The sequence below is a fragment of the Polyodon spathula genome, chromosome 31 (genome assembly GCF_017654505.1).
Source record: "Polyodon spathula isolate WHYD16114869_AA chromosome 31, ASM1765450v1, whole genome shotgun sequence".
NCBI classification, from domain to species: domain Eukaryota; kingdom Metazoa; phylum Chordata; class Actinopteri; order Acipenseriformes; family Polyodontidae; genus Polyodon; species Polyodon spathula.
In genome coordinates, this window is record NC_054564.1 from 5,399,653 (window position 1) to 5,425,368 (window position 25,716).

At 38.1% G+C, this 25,716-nt stretch overlaps 1 protein-coding gene across 1 annotated transcript in view; it reads right to left on the bottom strand.

Moving 5' to 3' along the window:
- Positions 1–21,842, bottom strand: part of LOC121303080 (pleckstrin homology domain-containing family A member 2-like) — a 45,794-nt gene extending 23,952 nt beyond the window's left edge. The window contains exons 1-5 of the mRNA XM_041233498.1: positions 21,601–21,842; positions 9,364–9,515; positions 8,237–8,293; positions 5,217–5,265; positions 4,260–4,357 (exon numbers count right to left, since the gene is read on the bottom strand). Of these exons, the coding sequence (XP_041089432.1) occupies positions 4,260–4,357; positions 5,217–5,265; positions 8,237–8,293; positions 9,364–9,495 (336 nt within the window). The 5' untranslated portion in view covers positions 9,496–9,515; positions 21,601–21,842. The remainder of the gene's footprint in view (positions 1–4,259; positions 4,358–5,216; positions 5,266–8,236; positions 8,294–9,363; positions 9,516–21,600) is intronic.
- Between the last annotated feature and the right edge of the window lie 3,874 nt (positions 21,843–25,716).

Below are 25,716 nucleotides of genomic sequence, written 5' to 3' on the forward strand. Positions count from 1 at the left end.
CCAACATGCAAGGCCTGTCTGTGGAGATCCTGAGTCATAAACAGCAATCTTGCTTTTTTTTTTTTTTTTTTTTTTTTTTTTTTTTTTGTTGTTTTAATTATAATGTGTGCTGTGGCCAGCAAAACAAAAGGTTGAAGAATGAAGTCATCCAACACACTCCCTCATTCGTACGTTGGAGGCCAGCATTTAAATTGAAGTTGTTCAGTTTATTATGTGTAGATTTGTCAGTTCAGGACATTAGTGTTCACAGTCAACGCAGGTTAAACTGCAGACACTAAGCGAGAGCTTGCGTTATGTGTGGCGGACAGTGAACAGGGTGGTAGCTGGCTTGGTCTCATTCATCTTTATTGTGGTTTCACACAGCAGGGATAAAGCTAAACCATGTCTTAGATCTCTACTAAAAAAGAAAAATGTCATGGTTGTAAATACAAAATTAGAGAAAAGTGGATGACTCTTGACTTGCATCCCCTGTACACTGTACAGCTATGGCCACAAAACGTAGCGGACAATGGCGATTAAATCCTAACTTATATATCGATATATATTATATAAATATATATATAAGTATTCTAACCAAAAATTGTATTTTGTTTGATGGTTTACCAAACTACAAAATTATATTGCAAAAGTCTACCGGAAACCATAATAGTAGTACAGTATTTCATATTGGATTTCTAAATGTCACATTTTTCAGTCGGTCAGTTTTTCAGGGAAAAATACAAAGCGGTATGTAATTCAATATGTTAGCGTAACATTATTCAGCACGTTTCATTAGACTTTATGAAGCAAAATGAGTTAATTCTATATGGTGATGCCAAATCTTTGACCACAACTGTATATACAATTGTCGAAATGTAAGTACGATGCACATGTACGATGTGGAATCTGTCATTCATTCACATCTGTTTCATTTTACACCCTGATACTAAGCAGATTTATGTTTTTAATGTGTAAACAAAATACTCATTCATACAGTGCTTTGATCCTATTAAAAAGATATCGCCAAAAAATATTGAGGTGTTATACAAGTTAACATGTACAAAGGTAAGTGTGTCTTCTGCATAGAAAGGGTTGAAAAGGGTCTGTTGCTTGAAAGGGTCTGATTCGGGTCACTTAATTTAGAGCGTTTTTTTTACAAAGTTTAATTGATTCCTTTTTTGTTTTGTAGTGAAATGTGTTAAGAATATTACATCCATAAAACTAAGTCTAGACAAGGCTTTTTTAATATGGTACACAAATTAGAATAGAGTCCCAACTGGTACAGATGAGTGCAGCTTGTGGAGAATACATGTCATAGTGCTGCAGTGATAAGGACGCGGGAGCCAGGGGTGTCACTCAGGGGTTCAATGACGCAAGTATTTTTAGCAGCTCGGCTCCTTAGTGATGCCCTGGCACAGCGACAACGAGCAAAGCAGGCTTCCTGCACCTCCGCTGATGTGGCACGTCTGAGTGCTGGAGGGACGAGACAGATCGAGCAACGCCTGGTAAACTCCTCTCTGATCAGCGTGTTATTTCTACAGCAGTGGAACCCTGAGACACTCCCCTCTCCTGACCTGAACACCCCCTGCCACTCGGGGATCTCTCAAGCACGGACACTAATGCTGAGTTGAGACAAACTGTGTGGAGCTTTTGTCATGACTGCTGTGATCTATCTTGAAGCCAATCAGGTGAAAGGCAAAGTATGAGCAACCTGTAGATCAGTTTAAACAATCCTAAGTAGAAATACATTGAACTGTCCACTACAGCTTGATGGAGTTTTTTTATAATCTCCTACTGCTGCACGTAATAGCAGAATGAGACATTTTTGTTACAGTACAGTGCCACTTATCCTAAGTTTACATATTACAATTCTGAATATTCAATATGATAAACAATTAGCCCTTACAATGTTTTTATACACAGAGATATATTTATGAAAGTATTTAACCTGTATATTTTGGATGCTGGCAAGTTTCTCATAACTTTTTTTCCATTTTGACTGGGTGTTTTTGTTGTTATGGATAACAAATTTTGCTCTGGTTAAACATTTACAAAAAATTCTAATTGTATAACACTTAAGTTTAAACTCTAAACTATTAGCGCCCCCAGTTCACATAAGGCTAAACTTCTGCAGAAAATACTGCAGTAAAGATTTAAATTTGAGTTAAAACGGAACATGAATGCTTCTTACACAACAAAAAAAGGAAGTGAGGTAAAACTCTTTCCTTAAAACAAAACTGCCAATGTTGCTCCGGCCCGCATTCCCAGAACACCAGAGCATTGGGCTGAAGCGACACAGAACCGCAATGCTGGAGAAAGGAGAACCAGGAAAATGTTTATCACATTTTAAATGTTTCTGTTTGCTTTCTCAATAATATAAAAGCACTAATTGTCAGCTGAAAACTGACTCTGGAAGGCGAGGGGAACTCCTTTTCTGTCTAACAAGCTGCTGGTTCCTGGTTCTCTCCTTTTTAAAATCCCATTGTCTCATAAGCGGCCTTTTGGTTTCCCTTCCACACCAGCCCTCCCCTTAAATTAATTTAAATCACAGTTTTGACAAAGTATTATTATTTTTTTATTTCTTCATTAGTTTGCTATGACTACCGCCATTCATGTCTGATTAATGTCATATATTTGCTCAGCAAATCAGCTTATGCCCATTTTAATGGGACCATTAACACAGCCTTCACACTTTACCATCAGTGATACACGTACATAAACCTAAACTCATTTCAACAGTATAAAAAACTTTTGCCAATGTTTGAATTTAGAAGTTTCTCTTAGAATTTATAAATGTAGTATTACTGTTATGGTTCGAACATATACTGTTCATAAGTTATAGGGCTACAGTTCCCAGCCTCACCCAAACAATACAAACCCCAGTCTCTGTTCCAAACACCCATGACAGTGTTTCGGCATTTACTCATATTTGTTTTGCCCACCTGTAACTCTAATTTTTATCGCATTCTAAAATAGCTTCCTAACTTCCCTAATTGGAGACCACAGCATTCCAAAGCATTTACGGTGCAAGCTCTCTGTGACATCATCTGCTTTCTGTCACCCACTGGTCTGACAGCCGCACTGAAAACCACTGGGCCCAGCTCTGTGGTTACACTGTAATGGCAGAGCTGTTCACATGGCAACCCTGCGTGAAAACCATGGTTACGAGCTTCCTTGTAAATTAATTGTTTTCAGTTACACACTATGAAGTGCAAGATTATTTAGTTGAAAACAGGGCTTCGCTATCTGAGGTTTACTAAACTGTACCGTTTCCACTTGCTGTAGATTTTGAATTTATTGATCGAAATGCTGCTGCCCTGACTTGACTGTATTTTTATTGCATGTAACAATGTTGCTAAGGGTGTCCATAAATCTACAGGAAGAGTTTCTGATTCCTGCCCATTTGGCTACTCATGTGAGGTGTATGTGTCATGCAACAGCAGTTTTTTTGTTCAAAGTTTACTGTATATAAGAAACATTTTGTAACTTGTTCAACACAACCCATGTCTGCTGTTAAAACGGCCCTTTTCTACACTTTCTAACAGTGTGAAACCTTCCATTTATATTTAGCCTTTTACAAGCAGGTATACACGGGTGGGTAGTTTTAATAAAACCTATTCTAGTATTAAAGCACAAAAAAATTAAAGTACACAAATGCCAGTAGAAAAACAGATAGATTTAAAACGACGGGTTATTGAATTTTCTTTTGCAAATCTGTTGGCACATAAAACAGGCAAACATCTACTATGGGCAAAGCAATAGACAAAGTGCTACTTAATGTATTAAAGATATTTTCAGAGTAACAAATGTTTAACAAAGTACTTGATTTTTTTTTTTTTTTTATTATTATTCAAGTACATTAAAATCACCCGATAAATAACGATCAATTGCGTTGTCTATTCCAATTTTAAGATGACCATATTGGGATATGTATATATTGGGACATGCATCATGCTGTGAAAAATCAGTACTGTGGTGTAAAAGCATGTTTTACTGTGCAATAGAAGGCAAGAGGAAATGAAAGTGCATTCATACTGCAAACCTGAATACCTGATTAACACACTGTGTGTGAAAACAGCAGAGAAAATAGCGTTTTCCTGCTACCGCGAAAAGTGAGAAATCAATAATGCTGGTGGTTTCGTTTACTAAGAAAAAACGCTTAACTGCCAACCACGGGAATAATGATGATAACAAACCAGTAACAAGTAAGTCAGCTATCATGCTGTGCAACTCATTTTTGTGTTCAAATAAGCAGTCATTTTGCACAGTGTCACACTTACTGTAATCTTTGTGGCTTTATTCAAAGCATCCACCCATTCACGAAGATCATTCTTGTCATTTGCTTGCAGGAGATAGCGTCTGGACAACGCATTGATTACTGCAAGAAAAAGAAGACTCTTGTTGAAGATAATTAGGGGTTAATGTCATGTTGCGAGGTAATTAATGAAACTCCCGAGTCAATAAACCAAGCAGTTTTCATTACCAAGGAACACGCCACAGCAATCATTCCTGTTAAAATACAACTTTTTAAAAGTTATTTATTTACCTTTTGTTTATCTGAAATAGCCACGGCAGTCCACTGAAAGAGTTAACTCTGCAAGCAGGGTTTGAGCGTCCCTGTGTAGTGTTTCATCAGTCAACATGGGTTTTAGTACAGGTGACATTAATTAGTGTCACCTCTCAGCTGTGCTTTATTTGTCGTTATTGAGTAACAACAGAACGCTGACCTCCTTAGAAAACAATAGAGGAGCAGTGTTTGGATGTTGTGTCATACCACATAATGCATGGGTTAACATGTTGTGAATACTGGTATTACTAAACGTGGCAAAAGACCCACACAATCCATAAATACAAGGGCACATGACATATTTTTGTAAAGTAGGGAACTCTTTTAGCTGCACCCCTTTTTTTTTCTGTACTGCTATTTGCTACTTTAAGATCCAGATTTTAAGTAATATGTGTGTGTGTGTGTGTGTGGCCTTTTGAAATCTCATGTCTTCAATGACTGAAAACTTAATAATAATAATAATAATAATAATAATAATAATAATGTAGCGCCTTTCATAGTGGATCATCATCACAAAAAACTTAACAGAAGTTGGCTGTGAACTTAAGACACATTCCCCTAGCATTCTAACAGGCATTTGCCCTATACAGAATGCAGATTTGGAGAAGTCAACAAAATGATTTTGTTTGTGCCTTCCGAGCGTTTTTCACTCGGAACACCCTGCACTCACCAAAGCAGAATTCCGTCTTCGATTTCTGTTTCATAGTTGCTTCACTGACCTGTGTCGGAGGTTAGAGAAAGAAATCTGTTTAAATAAAATTCACATTAAAGCACAATAGTCTCTAGCTAATCTCGGGTGCTGTTCAGATTAGTGACACTTTCAATAAATCAATCTTCAGAAACAGCTCTCTAGCTGCTTCTGCTAGACTGTAATGACTAATCCAAACCATGCTACCACAAGGAAATGCAGCTGATGGCATAGAAGTTTAAAATTGGACTAGAGCAGGCATTTTATATGTTACAGATTATGATCAGTACTTGCAATTAATCGCTAATCCAGTACCACATTTCCAATCATAAAACTCAACCTCTTCCTGCTCCATTATCGAACTGGGGCTGCATCAGGTTCCTCCTGCAGTCCAATCCTCTGTGTTCTGTATCCCATTTTTGTATAATTGCTATTTATAAATTAATTTACTAACCTCCAATAAGTGCCTGACAGTATAATTATATTAAGAGACCACTGCAAAATTATCAGTTTCTCTGGTTTTACTATTGATAGGTATGTGTTTGGGTAAAATGACCATTTTTGTTTTATTCTATAAACTACTGACAACATTTCTCCCAAATTCCAAATAAAAATATTGTCATTTAGAGCATTTATTTGCAGAAAATGACAACTGCTCAAAATAACAAAAAAGATGCAGTGTTGTCAGACCTCAAATAATGCAAATAAAATAAGTTCAGATTCATTTTTAAACAACACAATACTAATGTTTTCACTTAGAAAGACTTCAGAAATCAGTATTTGTGGAATAACCCTGATTTTCAAGCACAGCTTTCATGCGTCTTGGCGTGCTCTCCACCAGTCTTTCACATTGATGTTGGGTGACTTTATGCCACTCCTGGCGCAAAAATTCAAGCAGCTCGTCTTTGTTTGATGGCTTGTGACCATCCATCTTCCTCTTGATCACATTCCAGAGGTATTCAATGGGGTTCAGGTCTGGAGATTGGGCTGGCCATGACAGGGTCTTGATCTGGTGGTCCTCCATCCACACCTTGACTGACCTGGCTGTGTGGCATGGAGCATTGTCCTGCTGGAAAAACCAATCCTCAGAGTTGGGGAACATTGTCAGAGCAGAAGGAAGCAAGTTTTCTTCCAGGACAACCTTGTACTTGGCTTGATTCATGCCAAAGCTGCCCGATTCCAGCCTTGCTGAAGCACCCCCAGATCATCACTGATCCTCCACCACATTTCACAGTGGATGCGAGACACTGTGGCTTGTAGGCCTCTCCAGGTCTCCGTCTAACCATCAGACGACCAGGTGTTGGGCAAAGCTGAAAATTGGACTCATCTGGGGGTGCTTCAGCAAGGCTGGAATCGGGCAGATCTGTTTTTGTGAAGGGTGCATGAATCAAGAAAACTTGCTTCCTTCTGCTCTGACAATGTTCCCCAACTCTGAGGATTGGTTTTTCCAGCAGGACAGTGCTCCATGCCACACAGCCAGGTCAATCAAGGTGTGGATGGAGGACCACCAGATCATAGATATATATATATATATATATATATATATATATATATATATATATATATATATATATTCTATATATATATATATATATGAATAGCGAAATGCAGAATATATATATATATATATATATATTCTGCATTCAGAGATTTAGGTAAGTTCTATTACTACAAGTTGGAAGGCTTGAGTTCTGTCAGCCAGTAATCCTAACTGGGGATGTCGCAATCCCAGATGGAATAACATCTTATAGAAGATCTGGACCTCACTGGTTCAGATTAGCATATTTACTGTACTTCCTAATGTAGTGGTCATACTCAGTACTGTTTATGCTAATTTAGCAGATCTCTCTGCCAGTGCTATACTTCTTTTAAAGACTTCTTTTGTAATTGAGCAGTCAGCCTTGGCAGCCTCAATAGCAGCTCAGTTAATATTGAAATCCTAATCTGTTCATGATGTAGACATGAACACTAGACACAGCTGTTTCTCTTAGTTCTCTCTGCAGGTCCATGTGTGTGTGTGTGTTTTCTTTTAAGTTTTATTTAAATTATCTTCCCAGCCCCAAACAATGCCTAATTGCATTTCGAGTAGACTCTGCGTTTACTAAAGTAACGACGTAGTATTCTTGATAAGCAGTCATTCCACCCTGAAAAGCATTGACCCTTAAAGGCCTACAATGTAATACAGTAAAACATTGCCTCAGTAAATAGGCAATCATGCAGTCCCCATTTTCACCCATTGACACCAATAAAAGGCAACTTCAAAAGTTTAACCAATCCAGGATTTACTAGGAGATTCATTAGCCACAGTGTATACGTAACACGCTCAAGAGTCTCTGATTAGACTCATAGTAAAAGCAGGAATGGATCAAAGTGCTATGCAAAGGGAGTCTTATTCCCATCCCTGCCATATTAAACAGTCACGAACATATTAAGCCACTGTTAATGACCTCTAAAAGACAAACATGCTATGAAAAATTGGATGCAACAATATGTAACTCATTTTCACATTTTGATCTGGATTGAAAAAGAAACTAAAACTGTATATTAGGTCTGCTTGCATGAAAGATGGGAATTTCCCTATGAGTCACGTGTTTTATGTGTAAAAACATTGTGATTGGATGTTGACATGGAAATGTTGCACTTAATCAACCAATTGCAAGATGGGTGACTTTCAAAGAATAAAAACATCCCTTTGAAGTTAGAAAATGGAAAAACAAACAGCCCAGCTTTAGCAAAATGGTAAAGGCGTCTTAACTGAGCGACAGAAAAATGACAGCGTCTGTCTGTCACATCGTTTCTGGAACAGCTTTCCTCACTACCCTGCAAATCAATTCCAATCTTCACTTCAACCACTGATTATTCTCTACACTGTATTTTTTTAAATCCAATAAGAAGGATTGACCCTTTTCCAGTTTGTTGTCATCCTTGCGTGAAGACTCCGGCTCCTACGGATAGGAGTAAACCTGCTGCCATGCAAACGAGAAAGAGTTAGTCCAGTTTACCTTTGAGATATAGGTCAACTGAAGGCTCCCAACAGCATTTGTCCCACTGGGAAGATTCTAAGGGAACGCAGAAGAGGAGGACAGCGTCAGTACTTTGGTCCATTCCATTGGCTTTAATACAAATTCATTGTAGAGTATCATCAAAAATAAAGCCCTTACATCTCTAAGTGCATGCAAGTTATTTTACCCCTGCTCTTCTCCTCAATTTACAATGTTCAATTTTATGGTCCAATCCAACGACCACTGAACTCAAGCTGAATACAAACCCAGAATTTAGCATCAGTCCTGCTCTTGGTTTTCAGGCCGGTGGTATCTGGACAGTCTTTCATTTTGGGCAGCCTCTGTTTACAGGCAGACCATTCGGATAACTGTTCAAGGTTATATGCATCTCTGCTCTACCTCATTTTAAATTCCTAATGATCCTTAACAATGTACCCACACACCCAGTCCTTTACACATTGAAATATGCTCAACTAATTCAAAAGTGAAAAGGGGAAATAGTTAGTAAGCATGGTAACAAATGATCTTACAGATAATTGTTTTAAAATGTCAGAATAACAGGATATTAAACGGGTAATGCATTTTAAATTAATCGCTTGTCTCTTAACCAATATGGACCCATCTAACTTCCTTTCCATGTGGAGGGTTACAGTGAGCTGGAAGTCTTAAATTGGGTAACTGCTACCTGGTACAGACTTACAAGAAAACTCTATTGTGGTCCAGACACAAGCTGCAATGTCTCCAGGTTTTTTATTAGCTTATTCAAGTCTAACTTCCTGTTTTCAAAAGTATTTTGGTATCTGTAGCATTTTTTTTTTTATGTTTTAATATTTCCATTGAGGGTGGGAAAATAAAACCATAGTACAACATATTCTTAAACTTCTTTACACAGTGGCCTGTGGCTTTAGGTCCACACATCCTACCTAATTTTCATTTTGGATTACCTACTGAAGTTATTAGGGCAGTCGATTCCACTGTCGTATATGTGGGTATTAAAAAGTATTTCTTTATTTTATTTTTTTTACTGTCCCCATAACTTTCTGTGACGTTTGCAAGCAGAATGACTGAAATGTGAAACTGGTAGTGTACCAAGTTTTTCCAGGACCCCCCTCATCTACAAATCTTACCTGTGGATTGTCCATATACCACAGCAGGAAGTTTTTCAATGTGTCCAGTATGAAGTACCTTCGCTGGAACTTTTCATTTTCTTCAATATCCAGAAAGCCACAGACACGATTAATACGATCGACATAAGGCATTCCTGTCTCTCTGTCATTACCTTGTGAAAATAAAATTAAAAAATCAGGTCCATTTCATTAGGAAAAATAGATTCAATAAAACAACGTTCTCATATCCCAACCCTTTCCACACAAAGTAAAACTTTTTTTTTTATTTTAGTTTCTCAAATCTCACCCATTTCCACAGGCACACTGTTAAGAGCAATCAGCTACAACAGACTATTGTTTGCTTGCCAAATGTGTTCCCAGCCCAGCACTGGCACTTCATGATGACACTTTATAACAAAACAATTGTTTAAATGAAAATGATGGTGGCCCCATTGGCATTATAAAGAATACCAATGGTGGCAATATAAACTTTGATTTACTTCAGGCCATGGTTATTTTGTTATTCACACATAACATAAGAAGATTTAAGAACAAGATCAGGCCATTCAGCTCACCAGTGCTCGCCTGGCTACTAGCAGCTGCCTTATCTCAACACTTTTCACATCTTAAAGGATCCCAGTGATTCAGCATCAGCAACATAGCTAGGTAATGCATACATTCACCACTCACTGTGTAGTCCCCACAGATTTCCAGCTGTGTCTTCTGGTCCTGGTTTCTGTGCTGTGCTTAAAGTGCTGGCTGGGGTTATCCCCCCTCCCCCCCCTCCCCTTTGTTCTAGGCTAAATAGATTCAGTTCCCTCAATCTATCTTCAGAGCTCATTCCTTTCAAGCCCTGGGATTAGTCGGATTGCTCTTCACTGGACTCTCTCAAAGACCACAATGTCCTTTTTGTAATGTGCAGACCTGAACTGAGCAAAGTATTCTAAGCACGGTCTTGTTAATGCATTGAAGCTTCTATAACCATGCTTTCTGTGGATCTCTATTGGCAGATAAAAATAAAACATGTGTTTAAATGTAAACAAACATCTGATCTCTTTGGTTTTCTTTATACAGTAACACAAACTTATAAAAAATGTGCACACTGTTGGAGTAATGTAATTAGATCCACCCAGAATTACTGCAAGCATCATAAAGGAAAGAGGACGATAACAAATAATCTGAAGTACTGTAACAAAGCCAGGAAGATAATGGTTAGCACTCTTTTAAATGAAAACATTGTTCTTTTATTTGTATCACAGCCTGCTTCCACACCATTTCTTGCTCAAGTTATTTGACTAGCAACTTCTTTAGCCTTGGCCTGATTATAGATGTATATAATATTGTGTGTTTATATATATATAGACTCTTTCCATTGAGTCATGCTCCTGCTGTAATAATGATAATCGCTGTGTCAGTCTCCAAATACCATGAGCGACCTTAATGGTTAACCATGTGGGGTGCAGCTTGCATTTAACTTTGTGTTCATCTGCCCAGAAACCAACTCTCTCCAAACACATATTTTATAAATCATACACCAGAAATGGAGAAGTCATTGTAATCCCTCAGATATTGGCTGGAGAACTGCTGGCTGTTCTACTGTATCTAGAAACTTAGGACAGGTTTGAGTAGTTTACCTACAGTTCCTTTCATGCACTACCTAGATAAATATTAATGCAGTATTGTGTGACACAAACAAAAGAAACCTCTTGAAAATGATTAAATGAACGCTGAATAGAATAGTATATCAGGCCTCAAGGCATGCCTGGTCACTTCTTTGCATGTACAGAGTAGATCTAATCATTGTTTTCTCCTTTGAATGTGCATTCATTTCACCAGTATAGTACAGCACTAGCAAAGTACGGGGACAAACATTTGAATATTAATTTAAGCATGACATTTGAGGTAAAAATAAAAAGTACTACACTGCACAACAAACATCAACACACGAAAAAAAAAAAAGAATATGCAAAAACGTTTTGACTCGTCCTTAAGTATATAGGCAAGCAGAGTTTTGCATAATGCTAATAATAACCCTGTGAAGTCACTGATAAGTGACCCTGCCTTGTTGATAAAGGTGAGTCTATGTCATTAAAGTGATTCAGAACATGTACAGTGGCTTGCGAAAGTATTGACCCCCCTTGGCATTTTTCCTATTTTGTTGCCTTACAACCTGGAAATAAAATGGATTTTTGGGGGGTTTATATCATTTGATTTACACAGCATGCCTACCACTTTGAAGATGCAAAATATTTTTTATTGTGAAACAAACAAGAAATAGACAAAAAAACAGAAAACTTGAGCGTGCATAAGTATTCACCCCACCAAAGTCAATACTTTGTAGAGCCACCTTTTGCAGCAATTACAGCTGCAAGTCTCTTGGGGTATGTATCTATAAGCTTGGCACATCTAGCCACTGGGATTTTTGCCCATTCTTCAAGGCAAAACTGCTCCAGCTCCTTCAAGTTGGATGGGTTCCGCTGGTATACAGCAATCTTTAAGTCATACCACAGATTCTCAATTGGATTGAGGTCTGGGCCTGACTAGGCCATTCCGACATTTAAATGTTTCCCCTTAAACCACTCGAGTGTTGCTTTAGCAGTATGCTTAGGATCATTGTCCTGCTGTAAGGTGAACCTCCGTCCCAGTCTCAAATCTCTGGAAGACTGAAACAGGTTTCCCTCAAGAATTTCCCTGTATTTAGCGCCATCCATCATTCCTTCAATTCTGACCAGTTTCCTAGTCCCTGCCGATGAAAAATATCCCCACAGCATGATGCTGCCACCACCATGCTTCACTGTGGGGATGGTGTTCTCGGGGCGATGAAAGGTGTTGGGTTTGCGCCAGACATAGGGTTTTCCTTGATGGCCAAAAAGCTCAATTTTAGTCTCATCTGACCAGAGTACCTTCTTCCATATGTTTGGGGAGTCTTCCACATGCCTTTTGGCAAACATCAAACGTGTTTGCTTATTTTTTTCTTTAAAAGGGTTATCTTTGGTCTCTTTGTTGCCTCACTGATTAATGCCCTCCTTGCCTGGTCCGTGAGTTTTGGTGGGCAGCCCTCTCTTGCCAGGTTTGTCGTGGTGCCATAGTTTCCATTTTTTAATAATGGCTTTAATGGTGCTCCGTGGGAAGTTTCGGATATTTTTTTATAACCCAACCCTGATCTGTACCTCTCCACAACTTTGTCCCTGACCTGTTTGGAGAGCTCCTTGGTCTTCATGGTGCCGCTTGCTTGGTGGTGCCCCTTGCTTAGTGGTGTTGCAGACTCTGGGGCCTTTCAGAACAGGTGTATATATACTGAGATCATGTGACACTTAGATTGCACACAGGTGGACTTTATTTAACTAATTATGTGACTTCTGAAGGTAAATGGTTGCACCAGATCTTATTTAGAGGCTTAATAGCAAAGGGGGTGAATACATATGCACGCACCACTTTTCCGTTATTTATTTTTTAGAATTTTTTGAAACAAGTTATTTTTTTCATTTCACTTCACCAATTTGGACTATTTTGTGTATGTCCATTACATGAAATTCAAATAAAAATCAATTTTAATTCCAGGTTGTAAGGCAACAAAATAGGAAAAATGCCAAGGGGGGTCAATACTTTCGCAAGCCACTGTATTCGTAATACATTCAGTACATTGTGCATAATGATCAAACTGGGGGAATGGGCAGGGCACAAATGACTATTAAAAGGAAAGGCATAAATGGATTTGTCTGAAATAAATAATACAAAACCACGGCGCAGAAGAGTGTATTTCTTTTAGTAGGTAATTAAATGTATTTATTTATTTATTTATTTGCAATTTTAGTACCCCATTATTTTACCACTGATTTTCTCCCTGGTGTATGATGTTCCTTCATCGCAGCAATTTCCCCAGAGCAGCTGAGGAAAACTGAAGGTCAGTGGGTGTCCCCTGATCCCGACTGTCTAACTCAAACACACACCACACGGTCGTGCCTTTACTAGGTGAGTCACTTGTGGATATCCCTCCCTGCCCCCCGGAGATATTTTGTTTTGTTTTCTGCATACAGTACAAACAATACTTTAGCCAGGACATGAGGACATAGTTGGAAATGAATTGGAGCTCAACTGAGGACAGAGGGAGGAAACTCTTCCTCACACAGAGAGAGGTGAGGAGATGGAACGGGTTGTCTAGTAATGTTGTTGAAGGAGACTCTTCCTTACACAGAGAGCGGTGAGGGGATGGAACGGGCTGCCTGGTCATGTTGTTGAAGGAGACTCTTCCTTACACAGAGAGCGATGAGGGATGGAACGGGCTGCCTGGTCATGTTGTTGAAGAAGACTCTTCCTTACACAGAGATCGGTGAGGGATGGAACGGGCTGCCTAGTCATGTTGTTGAAGGAGACTCTCCCTTACACAGAGAGCGGTGAGGGATGGAACGGGCTGCCTGGTCATGTTGTTGAGGTTTGGATCTCAATCGGCTTCTAGGAACCCGGCAAGCTTATATGGGCCAAATCCCGTTCATTCATTTTCTTACGTTCTTATAAATGACATATTAATATTGAAATAATAACTTTTTACATTTTGAAAGAGTTTTTTGCCATGTTACTAAAGGCAATATCGATGACAGGGTTGAAGATTTGGTACTGTTTATTAGATTAACTATGTGACACCACTAGCTTTCAAGAGCTCAAGAGCCTCTTCTTCAGGTATAAGGCAGGGTTGTTTGCAGGAAAGAATATTCAAACATGAAACACCCTTGTTAATCCCTGCACTAGGTGTAATACAATAGGTTCTTATATTAAACCCAGCATGCAAGTAAATGGCTCAGTGCACTACAGCCAGCACAGAGACAAGCTTCTTTCCATAAAATGTAAAAAAAAAAAAAAAAAAAAAAAAAAAACAGGAACAGATCATTCCTTTGCCTTCTCACGCCAGCAAAGCCATACTCCCTTGAGCTGTGTAAACAGCACTCTCTAATAAAGCACTCTGTGTCGACAACCAGTATAAACTATGCAACAATATTACTTCCTGGAAGCTGATGAAAACTGGGTCAGCCAACGGCTAGTCCTTAGACCCTATCTGACATGTTTATGGTAATACCAACAGAGACTGGATTAAACTGAACTGAATATACTAGGTATCTTTTAGCTACTTCATCAGAGCATTCCTGTCTGTTTTTTGAATGATACAAGGTTGGTTTTTTTGGGGTTTTTTTTTTTTTTTTTTAATAAAAGTGTTAGGTTTTTAAATCCATGTTCTTAGCTCTTATGAGATCTATTAAACACAAGTATTCTTCTGTTGAACTTCTTTGGGTTCTTTTCTTTCTGTTGAACTTCTTTGAGTTCTTATATTTTACACAGCAGCGTGGAATAAGTGAGTTGCTTTTAGGAGTTCTGCAAAAAGGAAATAGAATTCAGATTCTTTTTTTTTTTTTTCTTTACAAGAATTGTAATTCCCAAACGCTTCACGCACTGAATCATCTTCCCAGTAGCAATCACTTATTTCCCTGTGACTGACGTGTCAAATGCATTCCTGCATGCAACCAACCTAAAGATGAATCTGAAGTGTAGCACTGAAGTATCTGCAAGGAGCGATCGATTCATCACTACACAAACCGTCACCTTAATGTGTGTATTTCATATAGGAAAATGTAAGCACTACTAAGATTTACTGGAACATGCAGTAAGAGCCAGGAGGACTTTGTACAGCTACAGTGGTCCCCCTAATAGATTATCTATTCGAAGGGATTCAGAAAACCATGGAGGGAAACAACGTGATCTTTATAAGATATGTTATACCACTTATATTTCCAGAATATTTATTTTCTGACTCGTTTGATTTCTTTTTAGATGATTCTCTGTTGCTGTTAGTGTATGTACTATATTAACCTCACAGGAAGGCAGGGGGCAGAAATGACAGCTGCACAACACTAGTTGTAACGTTTCCAATCTCATTTCAGAACTTATGCTTTTAAAAAATGGTTGAAAAGAGTCCTTTGTTGCTGGCGTAGTTAGCTAGCCTGGTAAATAACGATTCAAGCAGAAGCACTAGAGAATGAAGAGAACACACACATAGTATAATACAGAACTTGGCATGGATAAACACAGTTGACTCATGTATCCTTCTTGTTTATATTCACTTTGTACATTGTTTTCTTTTTCACATCTTTTGAAAACTTTCCATTGAAGCCTCCAGGGATTCCAACACATCATCTCTCTAAAGCCCCTTTCAACTTCCATTCAAGATTGTCTGGAGGGAACCGTCGGCCCAAATGTTGATTAGAGCAAATGGTTCTTCATCCCTGCTGCAATCTGGCTCACGGTGTGTCTCAAATCAACAAAAATATGGCTAAACAGAATAAACAAAAACACTCCTTGAGGAAGTGAAACCTTCATGCAGGCGTGGCTATTTGTTATTTCGTCGGCTCTCATGCATTTTGTCTTGCTCAGCCCGGATTAACCCAGGTACGACCCAGGTATGTGGTTTCATACTAAGCGGGATTATGACCCGGGTAGCCAGAACCGGGTCTGGACCAGGGTAGAAGTGCCAGTGTGAAAGGGCCTTAAGAGCTCTCAAACATCTGAGTTTTAAAAAGTCACCAGTGTGTGATGACTGAAACCGAAAAGGATATATGAACTGATAATAAACAAGGCGGCAAGAAGGGTACATTAACTGTGATATTTCACACCAAAACCAAGTTACCCTTTAAATAAGAACATGTAAATATAATGTATCATTTTAAATTGATCAGAACAGACTCACAAAAGCACCTGAAAGTGTATATATATATATATATATATATACACACACACACACACACACACACACGTTAATTAGTTCTCCTCACACTCAAAACATTCAGTCAAACGGCAACAACAACAAAATTATTTACAGGAAACGAAAGGAAGACTGCTGCACAAAAAACGGATCTCCTGAAACATAACACATGTAAACGTGGCAGACTTAGTCTGCATAAACACAGTGCGCTTTCACTGCAGTTTGAAGGGATAAAAAGATGGAGGAAATAGAGGGATTTTCATTGTTACCGTTCGCTCAAGAAAATAAATTCACTTTCTGGAATCTGTCCTTCATTCGTTCAAATCACACGGTTCAAAACTGCACTGCATTGCCTTGGAACCTGATGAAAGTGATTATCTGAATTGAGCTGTTTTATCTAGTTTGGAACTTTCTTTTCCATAATTTGTACTTGGTATTATAAACTACTTTTCTTGGTTTGTTAATAGTTTTGAGTACGAATGTTAGCCAAGCTTTTATAAACGTTTGATTTTGCTTCATCGTTTAGCGGTTTTAGAATATAAGTGTACAATGTATGCCCATTTATTTAGTATCCAATACTTGCTTACTGTCTTTTCTACATAAACAAATTCACACTGCGGTCATTTATAAAAAGTGACAGCTTCTTGACGTCTTTTTTGACATGTTAAAGTTTAGATATTAAATTAAACGGAACCTAAAAACCTGACATTTCACAGATGACTTTGATCTGAACCCAGGTCGCCATAGATGAAAGGCATGCAAGAATAGTGAAATACCCTGCTGTGCCACTGTGACGGGGTGTATGTGCCCACACCTCTTAGCAGGAGGTGAATCTATTGACACTGTAAATATTGCAGGGGAAGGACATGATGCATATTTACCTGTTTGTTGCATTACAATCTGCATTTTCTTTTTGTTTGTTATTGTTTTAAATATAACCTATGCCGTTGCAGTGTCAATCTGCTGAAACTACTAGATGACCTGCCACTGACTGACACTCCTTAGACATCATACAGGTATAACAGCAAGAGGCGGCAAAACACCTGGGGGCAGGGAGTCTGGTTCATTCACCTGAATGCAAAAGTAAAAAAAGTTGTTGCTGCAATCTGCACGTGTGGGTGCAGAACGAAATGCAAACTACTCTGGATGAAATAATACAGCCAATGAGCTTTTTCATTTGTGCGACGCCCAGTAGCCTGACCATTTAATGCCTCCTCGCCCCTTTGTAAAATATAGTTATTAATTTGAATGGTCATGATTTATGTTGGGGTTTTTTTCATGTTTTTTTTTTTATATTTTCGCATGATTTTCAGTATAAATATTGCAAGTACAGTATGTTCTGTGTTGCTAATGTGTTTTTTTACTTTTTTTTTCTCGTTCAGCATGCCCGATATCTGATCCCTGCTGCTACACTGTGTGTTTTTAACAATTTGTGGTGGCTTGTTCCAAATCATTTGTCAAATACCATAGGTAAAGAAGATTATTTGTTTGAGATTAGTTTCACTACTTTGTTGTATGAAGGGCTCTGTTTTATTGTAATGCTCTTAATGGTGGTTGTAGTTCCTTTTGAAATGACTTTATGTAGCCCCACTAGAACTTGAATCGGGGATGCATTGTTCAATTTTATATTTTTTTGGTTATCTGTGATAACCTCTTGAAAAACTTCATTCAAACAATATCTGGTCCATTTCGGGGATAAAAAACAGAGTCCTTTTAGAGGCCTGTTTGATTAATAGCCGGTTTTCCACATATCATTCATGTTTAACATGGATACTGTAACTGTATTTCTGCATCACAAAACTACCCTGATTTAGGGATCGAGTACTGCGGTTTCCTGGCCTATAATTAGCAAAACTGAAAATAGTTCCCATCTTTGTGTGACCTCAAAGCTGGCAATGTCAGCAGCAGCACAGGCCGACCTTGTAAAATATAAATCTGAACAAAAATGTAAATATACATAAACAAAACTCATGTTGTCAGGTATGCCTTTGGGACACCAAATTGACTTTTTGTAGAAATATTAAATGCGTTCAGTAATTATGAACTCTGCTTTAATGCCACTATTATTAGAACAGTCGAGTTCAGCGCTCTGTTAGTTTCACTGGCTAAGATCATGGTAAAACCTGCCTTTTTTTTTATTAATTAACCCAAGCTTGCAGTTCCTAAAACTGTTCAACTGTTTCACAGAGGGTTACAAGTGTATTCTCATTTTTCAAAACGCTGTCTAATCCAAGAGATTAACAGTGCCTAAAAAAACATTCCTTAAAACAGACACTGAGTTTTGAGAGTTGGGCCAACGAGCATTTAAACTAGCTGCTATATTAAAAAAAAAAACACACAACAGCTAGCAGATGCTTCTTAGAAAATATGTTAAATGCATTCATACAGAACATCATGTCATATTAAAAACCAAAGAACAAGGGTCTAGGGATGGCAGTTTTGCCGACGAGTGACAGACAAAAATTAAATATTTACTATGGAATTTGTTTCTCCTTTAATGGAACTGCCATTGGGTATACTATACCTGCAGGTATGATCGTGTCTATTGCTTATTTTTTCCATCTGAATTATATGTATGCCCACATGCAGCTTCTTTATATTCATTTTTTAATGTGATCTTTAAACAATTTGAAGAATATGTATCCCATCTCTTAATATACTGAAGACTGGAAATGGATGCAAAGTAAGACAAATGTCCATTAAAATTGGCAGAAATACACAAGTGGGTCTACTGTACATGCATACATACATGGAAAAAATAATATGGCAATAGACTGAATCATTTCTGCAAATAAATCTGCAGTAGACCCATTAGAGGTGAAACAACATCCATAGTAGCCTATACATTAAATTTTTGTCCGTCGCTTGTACCCGAAATTCCCACTCTTATAGACCCTTGTCCTCTGGAGCCCTATATACCAAATTAATCACAGCAAACCCATCAACAGCTATGTGGCTTTCGACATCTTTGTGTTCATGTCACATGGTACAGTATTCGGTGACAAGGCTGCAGCTCAAAAGTTCACAACCAGAAGTATTGGGTTTTAATGCAGTTATATTTTTGGATTGCTTTAATTGCATAAAAAAATTAAATGTACATCAAATTTAAACAGAATTCAAACTGTTAAGGAAATATGATAATTACCTACCCCCAAAATGGGGGGGGGGGGGGGGGGGGGCATGACTAACATGTCTGAATGCAACATATCTGCTCCCGTACATATCCAATTATTACCCACAGTGCACGTCTGCAGCACCAAACACATACACCTCCCATTCTCACAGTATTCTTCAGTAAAGAAGACAATGTGTGGGCACTACATCAAGCCTGGTACTTCCTTTCATTCCCGTTTTCCAGGAACACCAAATCAATACCAAAATCATGTCAAACACAGCAAGACGTTGCCTAAAGACCACACATCACACCACCCATTTCCCCTTTCTGACAGCACTGTAAAGCCACATTCAATAGTGAGGCCACTATCTACAGCCCAAACATATGAAACCTATGTTAAATGACCTCTCTAATGAGACCAACATGCAATTGCACACTGAACGACTACTTCAAAAAAACTTGGATGCAACAAGCAACTAAACATGTTTAGAAATGAAAACAGCAAATGAGCACATTATAAGTAAAATAAATGCATCATCTGTTCAATAAAGTGTTAATCGGTTAACTACATCAGCTGAAACCTTTTAAAAATTAAACAAGATCATAGGTTAATACTGGTACTTATCCGAATGAATCTGTTTTAGGAACACCCCCTGATCCCAGGTAGTTTGCATACTAGGCTGGTAAGACAGAATGTCCTACCTTTTATCTTTCAATTGCTTAGATACAGGTAATCCACTGCATGTGTGTTTTTTTGTATCCATTCAGAAAGATAAGACAGTTGTTTATTTGCAGAAAGTGTTACAATGTTTAAGGGAGAATACCAGGTCTATTCATGGTGTAGTGTTATTTTCGGGTATGCAGATAAAAAGTGGTATGCCGCACACTGCGCTTGCTCGCGCATGCCTAAACCACTTCCGCTTGAAAAACATGAAAGTGCCCATTCAAATCTGGTATGTTACCCTGTTTTCAACTGAATTTATCATATCTGTCCACCATTTAAGAAAATAGTATGTGAATATTTATCATATGCAACAAACACATTGGATCATGTACATTTTTTTTTACTTCTGCAACTTTGTGGTGGACTTCCCATTTTATCTTCAGCATGAACTGTTTTTTGTTTATAGAGAAATTGATCGTTTGTTTCCAGTTTAAGTTTGCATATATATATATATATATATATATATATATATATATATATATAATTATATATATATATATGGTTTGCAAAAATTTTATTCTGTATAATTAATGGTTTGCAAAAAACAAATCAATGTATAATTAATGATAAATGTACCTCTTTGACAATAGGAAAATGAATCACATCACAACTGACCGCACCAAAACCAAAATCTCACAGCGTACCACTTTCTAACATTACATGGGGTCACGTTTTGGTACACGTACCTCATTGTGACGATGTACGACTTTATAACCCTACAATGGTAATAATTACACTATACAGGTATATAGAGTACAATTGATTTTGCTTGCCTTATAAAAACAAAAAAAGACAAGTAATTCTGAGTGCAATCATTAAGGTTTCTGCAACCTTATGATAATGTATATGCAGTACAGCTGAACTGGGCTGCATTAAAGAAGCCTGTGATGCATTGCATTGCTGTAAGGGTGTGGGGGGGTTCTGTACAGTTTAGCTGTCTGAGAGAAAATGGAAAACTACAGATAGCACGCTTCTACAATATGCAAAAGCGCGATAGTAATTTAAAAGTTGGAAAATGTGTTTATAGAACCAAGTAAAAACGGTTTTATTTGATTTCCATAATGACAAAAAAGCTTGTATATTTATAATTTGTTTGACAACCTTTTTGTATTAGAATGAATGGACTTTTTAAAATGTGCCATGACAGGAGCGGATGTAATAAATACTCGGCTTTAGAAGTCTATTTAATACATTGTACTTGCCTATAAGCTAATCACCGCTGGGATGAGTTACAGAAAACGCAATTGTTACACACAGAAAAAGTACACACACTACTTGAAAATAAAGATACCGAGTCTCAAAACAACAAAATACGGAGCACGAAACAGATGCACTTGCTAGCTGGCATTGCACGTCATGGAGAATCAATTACTTCACTCACACCTTGCAGTCCTGTGCTTCACACGCCCCTCGAATTCGGCTAGACCACTTTATCCAAAACGTACCCTGACCTGAAGCACGTACATCCTGAGTTTTTACAAAGACAATTCTCTGCTTCAGTTTGAACAAAGTAACACGGCACAACTGAATAAATTAGCAACGTGATTTTAATGGCAGGCATGCAGCAAGTGTCACTTCGAATTCACTAACTGCACCTTGCAAAGCAACACTCGCTGGACTGCCACACCTATCACAACATTCCCAAGCTATACAAAACTGTAGAGCACTTACCCAATAGCGTTCGGGGTGTGTGAGAATGTTCCGAAGTGCTGATAAAGGCAGCGTAGAATAACAATTTGAAACTAGATTACAGTAAATTAACGTGTCATTTTGTGTTTACTCTACAGAACGTGCACAGCAAGACAGTTTGTCTGTTTCGTTACACATTTTTTTTTGTATGTGTGTGTGTGTGTCTCCTTTTTTCCGGGTAATTGCGTTACAGATTAGAATAAACCAACCCCGGATGTGATCTAGACTTCTTTTAAAAAAAAAAAAAAAAAAAAAAAAAAAGGAGAACTGACGCATTGATCTGCTGTGTACTGTTGTCCAGAAGAGAATGTTGTCTGTTGGATGATGTAATATCAAGTCAAGACTGTGAGTTGGAGTCTTCTGGAAACTGCTGAGAAATTACACCTAAAACAGGGTCTGTGGGATCATTATACAGTAGCACCAAAACTACATTCCGCTTCCCAAAAACTCATTTTACCTTCTGTTGACCTTTGTTGTTGATAGAAAACAAACATTTAAAATGTACAAGGGCCACCTGTTTTATATGCAAACATTAAAAAAAAAAATGTACAGAAATGTGTATTACCTTACACCAGTTTTATTGTTGGGTGGACGTGTTTTCATAGCACAACAACACTGAAAGAGACGAACTAAGCTGTTTAAATATTTGCAGTGTGCAATGTTGTCCTTTTCTGTCAGCGCTATCTGTTTAACTGAGACCTCTTAATATAGTTGCATAGTAATATGCATAATGGTACACCCACAAGGTGATAATAATACCACACAGATGCTACACTTTTGTACTAAGCTATTATAAGTTGTATGGCAAACAAGTGGAAACATTAGATATATGTATCACACGCTTTGTGTAAATGGACTGTCCCTCAAATGACCGATCCATTAGTATCCTGTAAAACATGCATCTGCCTATAGAAGATCAATTTTCAATCACCAAGACAGCACGATCTTGATTGGCAGGTGCAAGACACTGCAAAAAAAAAAAAAAAAAAAACAGTATTCCTTTATGATTAGAGTGGCACTACAATGGTAATGCAAGGGTAGCCCAAGATCTGCTATAATAGTATGGGCAAATGGTACAATAATAGCATCCTATAAATGATGTTATTCTTTAATATATAAAAGATGCATGTCCTTGTTCATGTTAAAAGTCACAATGGGCTGATATTTGGTGCTTAGCTGGCAGGTGCTTCTTGATTATAATTTGTTGCAGTATTATGAATTTGAATACTGACTGTACAACACCATGCTATTTAAATAGATACAGTATGACTATACAGTATACAGGTATTTTTATTCAGCCAGTTTCAGCAACTGCACCCTAACTGTATCTTTACACAATCTCTTCTTATTCCCATTTCAGGTGTTCATTGACTTTTAACTTAAAAAAAAAAAAAAAAAAAAAACAAGTAATGGCATGTCCTCCTTTGATTCGTTCTGGTCGTGTTTTCATGAGAATTGCATCAAAGCTAAATCATGTGATTTCTGGGTTTTTTTTTTTTTTTTGTTTTGTTTTGTTTTGTTTTGTTTTGTTTTTCTTTCCTGTGTGCAATTGTGACACATTTCTCTTTAAACTCCTTTCAGCTGATTGGCTCATGACAAGACTGGATAGTAGCTTTCAGATATATCTTCTTAGTCCCTTGGCTTTTCATTTTTTTTTTTTTTTTTTTTTTTTTTTTTTTTTATGATGATGATGATTTAAATCATTCTGAATTGTTCTTATTCAGGTGGTCTGACCCAAGTTCAGGAGCTCCTTTTCAGTTGTGGTTCCCTGCCATAGACATGTGTTACACAGGCTAGATAAGCCAAATTGTCTTATTGGTAAGCACCGACACCACCTAGTGCACAACAGAGTATTGCCAGCAAAACAAAGGAAACTTGATCCAAAGTGACAGAGCCCTAGATGGCACTGGCTCTTATTCTATATCAACGGCAGACAACCGTTGAGCAGTTCCTGAACTCAGGTAAAAGCGTCTTAAAACAAACACCATAAACAGTTTTTTTGTTTGTTTGTTTGTTTGTTTGTTTGTTTACTGCAATATGAACCACTTAAAATGACTGCAAACATCAATATGACAGGGATCGAACTTCACAAGGCTGGTGTGCGTCTCCTGCATTCTTTCTGTGCACTACACCATGAGAGACCTGATTGGCTGTCCAGTTTGTTTGCATTCTCTAAAGGTAGGAGTGCTGACAAAAATTCAGCTTTGTTATTTTTAAGCACCTGTTCAGGATTAGGATAGCAGGCTGATTGGAAAAAAAGGCTGTTGCACAGGAAATTATACGCAATCGTAAAGGCTCGATCGTGAGCTCTCTTCTTGTAGAAATTTTCACCTATTGCAGGTGCCGTTTCCTGTGGTTTTCTGTTTTTTCAAGTTGTTATAAAAAGATGCTCGCTTATTAAGTTTCCATTCTGTCGACTCCGTCCGCGAATTCCACCCACTCGATTCTCCAACAACATTAACTTGCATAATAAAAACGTGTTTGTCGGATCGCTGGCATACGTGTGTCAGTCATTGTGCCACAGTGACGTTGCTCATCCGCAGTGATAGCTGCCTCACTACCCTTTAACTGGGGTCCAGAATGACGTGATTACAAAAAGTATCCATTACCAACATGCATGAAAAAAATTAATAAATAAAAACTTTAAACAGACCTATATAACAAACTTGTGGGTAAAACGACAAACACAGTTATCAGGTGCTTCCATATTCAAAACAGCATAATTACTTATCGATGAAAACGTAGAACAATAGTCCAAACTAGAGCACAGAATGGCAGGCCTGCTAAATATTATGCAGATCACAGAGGCTACACTTATCAGCTGGACGTTTCGTGTATGCATATAAAGAGGGATGAAATGCATTATATTTTGCCGCAAAGCAACGTGTAAAGAACCCATACTTGCCAACATTTAGAAACTGTTCAGCGGGACCTCGTCTCGGGGGTGGGTCATATGCATTATATACATGGGAGGAGTCACACCCAAAAAACACCCCTTATCATATAATAGAGCCGCCCTCCAATTCAACACGACCATCATGACCGTACAAGCAGATATAATGAAGCGTTCTTGCCTTTGTATAGTGATCAGCAGATGTGCCAGCCGCACGAACAGCACAGCGTGTGGGGTTCATTAACTACTGTGCAGAATGCATGCATTTTTTTCTATGGGTAAATATCGGGACTTTCTTCCTATGTATTGGGACAAGGGACAATTGCTAGGAAATCGGGACAGTCCCCACTATATAGGGAATGTTGGCATGCATGTGAATAAATAACTATTAGTATGATTTTAACCGAGGTTTTTCTCCATTAAAGGGTGGTTCAGCTAGTACTTCAATCACGCGCCTGTCACCGACGCTTTTTCTAGTCTCTCGTAGCATGTGGCTCCAAGTTGAATTTGTCTCCTCTAGCTGGTCGCAAACCTGAAGAACGAACCAGCTTTTATTTCTTCACCAAGAGTTATTTTTGGAATTCTTTTTAAGGTGTTTTTGTTTGTTTGTTTTTCAGGAGATTGTAAATCATTTTCCTACTGCGTTTAACAATTGGAAATCATCGTGTCATTAAACTGCCCCTGAGATTAAGATCTAAAAAATACCGGGTCTGCTTAGTAGCATTGAACAGATCTCTCGTAAAGATAAGGAGCGTTTCACGGCTTTTCCGCCACCTGCAGGTCTGAGATACAGCATGGTGCTGAGTCTGTGATGGCACGTTAAAGCTATTTTTTTTATTATTATTTTTAACCCATGACACGCAAACTAATGAAAGCATGTTGGGCTGTTCTGTCAGTGTGCCTGTGTGTGTGTGTGTGTGTGTGTGTGTGTGTGTGTGTGTGTGTGTGTTTTAAGTCTTTGTAAGTGCTTTTGAGCTGCTCTTCAGTTCAATTGACGGTTGCAGACATGTTTAATGTAGGCTAGACAGGCAAAGTGCTTTTATGTTAGTAAGTGCCAGGACACTCCAGTGCAGTGGTTTTGAACCTGTGGTGTGCAGGTACTTGACAGGCTTGCAACTGGGACACACCTGCAGTTGTTCTTTATGACAGTACTCCCCTTAGTCACATTATCGTGTCAATCTTTTTATACCTCTGAATCACAGAGT